The sequence below is a fragment of the Diplotaxodon limnothrissa genome, linkage group LG15 (genome assembly GCF_057381915.1).
Source record: "Diplotaxodon limnothrissa isolate DT_005_m linkage group LG15, D_limnothrissa_male_GT1.1, whole genome shotgun sequence".
Taxonomy (NCBI): domain Eukaryota; kingdom Metazoa; phylum Chordata; class Actinopteri; order Cichliformes; family Cichlidae; genus Diplotaxodon; species Diplotaxodon limnothrissa.
The window spans coordinates 44,147,839-44,154,320 of NC_140610.1; the positions used below are offsets into that span (position 1 = coordinate 44,147,839).

The 6,482-nt window shown below is 40.4% G+C and overlaps 1 protein-coding gene across 1 annotated transcript; it reads right to left on the reverse strand.

Annotated features, from left to right (window-relative positions):
* Positions 1 to 1,346: 1,346 nt before the first annotated feature.
* LOC146618105 (cyclic AMP-dependent transcription factor ATF-3-like) lies at positions 1,347 to 4,434 on the reverse strand. Its single transcript, XM_085372388.1, has 4 exons — positions 4,317 to 4,434; positions 2,889 to 3,147; positions 2,650 to 2,757; positions 1,347 to 2,481 (listed from the first exon to the last, which is right to left on the reverse strand). Exons 2-4 carry the CDS (start codon positions 3,144 to 3,146, stop codon positions 2,179 to 2,181), a joined length of 669 nt encoding a protein of 222 aa, XP_085228514.1. The 5' UTR covers position 3,147; positions 4,317 to 4,434; the 3' UTR covers positions 1,347 to 2,178.
* Between the last annotated feature and the right edge of the window lie 2,048 nt (positions 4,435 to 6,482).

Genomic DNA, 6,482 nt, shown 5'->3' on the forward strand with positions numbered 1-6,482 from the left:
ACAGGGTGACAAAGCCAAATGTTTTCAATAATGAGTCCCGTTACATCTGGTGTGAAACTAACACAGCATTTCATTAAACGACAGCCAAACATGGTGGTGTCAGGGTGACGGTCTGGGACTGCTGTCCTGTTTCAGGACCTCACTGGTTGCTGTAATTGATGGAAACATGAATTCTGCTCTCTACCAGAAACTCCTGATGTCACATCTGCCCATCCATTTCCAGAAAAGGCATCTCACAGGTCGCATTTTCAGTTCACATCTTTAATTATCAAAGTATCAAAAATCAAAACAAAGATGGAAGTAGTTACACAGTGATAGTAGCAGTGCAGTTGTACCTGACATCCTTTATTTATTTCTGCTATGACACAGCTATAGAGAAAAAAAAAAGTCTTCAGTAGTAGAAATAGGCACAATATGAATACATGCACTCAGTGCTCAGTGACTATCTAGTAATGACTAGCATCGGGACAACAGGTGACAAAAGTACTATGACCACAAAGACGCCTGCGTCCCTTTAACAATGTGACTCTCACACAACACATACAACAATATAAACCTTCTAACAGAGGAATACAACTTCAGTCTACAAAATTCATTATTATTCTGTCAAAGGAAACCCCTTCTGGTATGTACTCATCCTTCGCTTTGTGCGTCAGAATTTCAGTTTGATTGAGAATGAGAAGTTAGAGTGTCGCTCAGGAATAAAGGGCTTCTGATCTCATGTTTGGCTTTATTTTACTGCCAATAAACAACAAACAGCAATCATCGTGCTTGTCAAATTTCTGTTTGAGCAATAAACTGCTTTTTTCCTTGGGCTATTTTTTTTTTTTTTTACAATGGAAAAGGGTGTGCAAGTGAACAACAACTATTTTGGCAGTTCGTTTTCAAACAGTGGAAGTTCACGACACACTTAGATTCTAACGTGTCAACAAATCTTGCATAACTTCAGAGTAAACTGATGCAGCGCTTCTGATACCTAGCTAACGATATCTAATGAACACAACATCCGGACCAAATGTTTTCAATAAATACATTTGTAAAAAAATAACTTTTGGTTTTGCTCTGTTGAGACCAAAGGAGGCATTGGTGTTTACATACAGCAGCACATAGTTAATATGCATTTGATACTTTATACAAGACACTGGGTAGAAAACACATCTGTAAAATAACACTTATGTAGCTTCATTGTCACAGAACAGGTTGAAAAAAAATCCCCTTTGCTTTAAGAGAGAACACAGTGATAAATAAAGTGTCCATTGGGCAATTGTGATTGCCATAAAATATTGAATTCTTAAGAAAAAACCCCACAACAAAACACTTATCTATACATGTGATTACGCTGTCTTTTGTACTAGGCTTTTTTCATTAAGTGCAGAATTAGAAACCCTGCCTGCAACGTACATTTCCCTTTTGTGTCTGCTACACTCACAGCAAGGAACCCGACCCGTACTCATGCTTTTGGACGAGTCATCTCATATTATGTATAACAAAACGGACGTCTATAGCATACCTAGGTCCTGAGTGGTTAGTAGTAGCAGCGTTTTTAGTAATTCACTTTGTATACAGGACAAGCAGACAGGGTTAAAACAGCAACATCCTAACATACAGTAATCATTTAATAAATATGTCATCTTTGCTGTACACTAAACAGAGACCGCTTCTTTTTAAAGTCAGTGACTTGCATCTGTACACACTCACACAGTCATTCTGAATCTCCTTACTGTCGGGGTGAACTCTTAAATAATGTGCCTTGATCACCTTGAAATCGTGCTTTGGTACAAAAATCAGACCATCGACTATTCAAAATACTAATAAATCAAGAAAAGCTGTTGAACTTTGTTTAAGTGCTTTAGCATCTGTTCTTGGCCCTGACTGTTTAAAATGTTTAAAAAAAAAAAAGAAACACAATGCAAGTCAAAGTGCTGTCCATCATTTCTCACTCCTGTCCAATCAGCAGCTACGGGTTCAGGGAGCGGAAGGTGCTGAGGTCACTTTACACCGCTCTCTTTTTCTCTAGCAGCATTATGGACGGCAGGTGGGCGTGAGGAGTCATAGGTGGCGTTTCATTCTCAGGTCATAAGTTTGTATGTGGCAACTCCACCTCCTGCGAAACCAGTCAGTCCTACATCAGCAGCAGGAGATGGAAGAATTGCAAGCCCTAGATAACACTCTGGGCGATCATAAGTGACTGGGGCACTGGACATGATCGAGAGTCAGAAGTCCTCCGCCGAGAGGCGCTGCTGTGGACGTGGATGCGGATGAGGTGGTGGTGGAGGTGAGGTTGTGGAGTTGTAAGGTGCTCTCCTGGATGTGCTGGATGAAAAGGTTTCGCTCGTCCTCGGGCGTCTGGGGGTTCTGGGCTCGGACGATGCACGTCGGCCGGTGCAGGTTGAGCATGTAGACCAGCTGCTGCTTCTGCTGCTTAAGCTCCTCAATCTGAGCTTTTAAGTCGGCATTGATGCTCTCCAGCTTTTCAGACTCCTGCAGAGAAGGATGGAAGAAGACTGTTATTCACCCGAGAAACATAAGCTACTTCTCACCGCAAGCTGCGAATGTCATGCTTTATAAATTGTCTAACTGTGAGGGTGCAAAAAGCTAAGAGTAGGTGCAGAATAACCAATGCTCAGATTGATGAAAGTGGAAAACTACCTTCTGGAGTGATTCAGTCTTTTCCTTCTTCTTGTTGCGGCACTTGGCGGCAGCGATTTTGTTTCTCTCCCTCCTCCTTTTCCTTCTTTCATGCTCCTCAGATGTCAACTAAAAAAAAGTGAGAAATATAGACCATTAAGAAAAAAATACTCTCTCTCTCTGTGTATGTATGTATGTATGTATGTATATAACAGACACATTACAGATAACTACATGCTGTAATTCCCCCTCTGCCTTACCTCTCGCTTGACCCCGTTCCTGTATGAAGTTAGCTCAGAGGCTCGATCCGAGCTGGAGCTGGCACCATCGGAGCTCATGTCGGTGCTAAGCCCGTTGGACAGTCGCTTGCTCTGGATTGCCAGCCGGAGCTCCTCTTTCACGATGGGTGTGAAGTTGGTGAAGTCGTCCAGGGTGAGTGTGCCTTGAGGGGAGAAGCAAGGAACCAAGGCGGAGCAGCTGATGTCAGCCAGAGAAGGACCCGAGTGCTGAAGCATCATTCTGTAAACGCAAGAGATGAAAATCATCAGGTGGGTTAGAAACACTTAATATAATTCAAAAGAAACTGAGCTAAAGTCATTATGAACCCAACGCTGAAAGTCACAAGATAAATAATGTGGGAAGAATAATAAAGGAATGTTCAACTTTTTGCTGAGTAACAATGACACAAATGTCAGAAGGAAGTCCAAAGCTAAGATCGGTTTGAAAGGTCAACATGGCATGTTAAGGAGGACAAACAGATTGTGATGACAAGACAAATAGCTGTGTCATTCAAAACTGAGCAAATATTTGCTTTGTGGAAAACATGCTGTAAAAAAGGCTCATTAATTAGGGAGGTGTGGATGTTTGTTATCTAAACGGAGAAGTGAAAAGAGTTGAATTATGGCCATCAGCCAGATAAGAAGGTGTTTACATCAGCTCTGAGACCAAAACCAAAACAAGCACATTTATATTATATTCTTATGTTCTCCAGTAATAAATCATTTGCAACGAAGTCATTAATGATATGGTTTGTATTAGTCTGCACACAGCTGCACCTTCTTAGAATAAAAAAAAAAAGTTTTAAAAAGTCTTGTTAGCTCTACAAATATTTTACCACCGCCTCCCTCTGTTCCCTTCAGTTTCGTTATTATGTGTTCAGGTAATTATAAAAGAGAATTGTGCTATTCATATGTTTGTTTTGGTTTTGTTATTATAAAGTTAACTCAAAAGAAAGAAGAAAAAAAAGAAACAACAATATTAAAAGTCTCGTCAAAAGTGAGGAAACAAGTGCAAAAATCCGAAATACCTGATTATAAATAAGTTACAAAAAAAGTGTAACAAAATGCATTCAAGCAGAATCCAAGAAAAACGTCGCATGATGTCATATTTGAAACAAAAACAATAACAAGTTTTTATAAATACAAAATACGCTAAAATTAAAAAAAAAGAAAAAAAGAAAAATCGTTAGTGCAAACTGCTCCAAAAAGATGCGCTTGTTTATATATTTTATATTTTCACGCAAAAACACGCGCGGAAGTTTTCGCAGTGTCCCGGGACGGAGCGCACGGAGACACCGGCTCTCTGCGCTTCTCACCGGGATCAAAGAGCGACAACACCGCCTCTCTGCCCCTCACACACACGCTCAAACACCCCCGTCCTCCTCCACGGGAAACAGATCTCCAGCCTACCTGTTAAAGCTGTGAGTGTCCGGATCGGATGAAGTGCGCCGTGAAGAAAATAAACCTTCTCTTATGTCTGTGCGTTCCGCTCTTCCTGTGTCGGCTTCCTGCTCGTTGGCTACGGTTGCTCTTGTGGCCTTTACGTTGCGTCACCTCGCGCTTTTAAATTGGTTGAAGGGGCGGGACACATGACGCAACGCAACGCTACTAGAGAGCGAGAGAGGGAGGGTGCTAGGGTTGGGAGCCTGAGAGTAGGGGGGGGTGACGTCATCCTATTTTTAGAAGGCTGATCCGGCGATGATGCAATCTAGCAACCCCGAGTGTTCTTCTCTGCCATAACAGGACAGGCGTCCCCTCCCTCCTCCTCCTCATGTTTTTTCCTCCTCTGCCTATCCTCCCGCAGATTTTCAGCTCTTCCTCATTCTCCTCCTCCTCCTCTCTGCTTCCTACCCTCTTCCCACCAACGCGTTATTCCTTTCCCAATCTTTTAATCTTTTTTTTTCCTTTTTTGTTTTTATATTTGTCTCTTTTTTCAACACTTCATTCATCATCTCCAATCCTCTTTTTTGGTATAGTTTCTATCCCCCTCCTTTTTTAATCCCCCCCATCAGCTTTGGCCTTTTTCACAAATTTCCATGGTTTATGTCCCAAAATCCCTCTATTCTTTGCCACTCTCATAACATGTTTTTCTCTTATCTTCCCTCCCATCTAATCTCTGTCATCCTATTTCCAGTTGTCTCTTCTCCACTCGTTGCTGTACCTCCTGCACACGCATCTCCACTAATCACTTGAATCTTTTTTTGTTATTGTCTCGTAAATTTACCAAATTTAGAAATACGGGCTAATTTTCCTCTGCGACACCTGGTAGGTTGATGGTATTTACAGATAACCAGTTTAACCTGTTTGATCTTTTTCTTTTTAAAATTGCAGTTTCTTTTATTCCCTTTTTATTTTGTCTCCTGTTTTCTACTAAAAACCTTCACGTCTTTTCCTTTTTCACTCCTCCATCATTATATTTCCAAGTTCTTTCTGCTCACTTTTTCCCAGTATTTACTTTGATACTTTTTTCTTAATTATCCATGTTTTTATATTCTTTCATCATAGTACTTGTACATCTTTCCTTCTTCTATTCACCTGAAGTCTTTTGCCCTCTTTCTTCTACTTCTTTTATCTTATTTCTCTTCTCTCTCTTTCCTCCACTTTTTTCACCCCCATACATGTCCCGTCTTGTACTAATCAGCCTCATTTTATTATTCCTCTTTGCCCTCCATTATTGTTTCCATAAGCATCACCTCTTCACACGCTTCCCTTCCCTCTCTGTCATCTCTCCCTGTTTTGACACTGACATGGATTTCCATTCCAGGCATTCCACACTAACGAGTGAATAAAGCCGTTCAGGCTGAGTGACAGTGGACGGTTATTTATTGTGCGGTTACACCACACTCACCAGCTGGGGTATAAAAGAGGTTAGACAGACATGCAGACAGATATGGACCTTTGCATGGATGGATGGATGGAAGGATTATAATGATTTTCCTTTTCCTGTCTGATGATATGATGACATTTACCTGTCATGTGAGGACAGGTAAAGAAAACTTTCTGCATGTTTTCATTTCTGAACTACTTGTGCTTTTACATGTGTGTGTGTGTCACAGATTTGTAGACTGCCAGTAAATGTAATCTACACGCAGGGATTTTCTTGATTAGTCGTAATCAGATGATCTTGTTTACTCGACTGCTGACACAGATTTCCTGTGAGAATGTTGGTTTTTGGCTTCAGAATACAAAAATATGTGCGAATTTTCACTATTTAACATCTAAATTTAAATTGTAAGTCGTGGCAGCTGTGGAAATACACAACTAGTAAGCATCTATATGTTAATAATATTCAGACATAATAATCGATATTATTAGCAGTCTTTCACACTAGTTTTATGTATTATTATTGATAATAGTTTCAAAGTTACACCTGCAACTTCAGCTCTAGCAGTAATGTCCTCGTCCTAGCAGTCAGATTAAAGGAAAATACATTTTAAAGGGTTTTACCTTAGCTATAAAACTCTGCTACTGTAACATAATGTTTATTTTATGCTTACTGAATTGTCCAAAACTGGAAAAGAAGATGGTTCATGAAACGCACGTTTAGTTTATTTTATTTTTTTCCATATGGGCTGA

Bases quoted from the DNA above. Each gene is read 5' to 3' on its own strand.
- LOC146618105 (XM_085372388.1), bottom strand. From the start codon at position 3,146: ATGATGCTTCAGCACTCGGGTCCTTCTCTGGCTGACATCAGCTGCTCC. The intron at 2,758-2,888 runs GTAAGGCAGAGG...ACTTTTTTTTAG, and splicing joins GGAACGGGGTCAAGCGAGAG to TTGACATCTGAGGAGCATGA. The intron at 2,482-2,649 runs GTAGTTTTCCAC...CCTTCTCTGCAG, and splicing joins AGACTGAATCACTCCAGAAG to GAGTCTGAAAAGCTGGAGAG.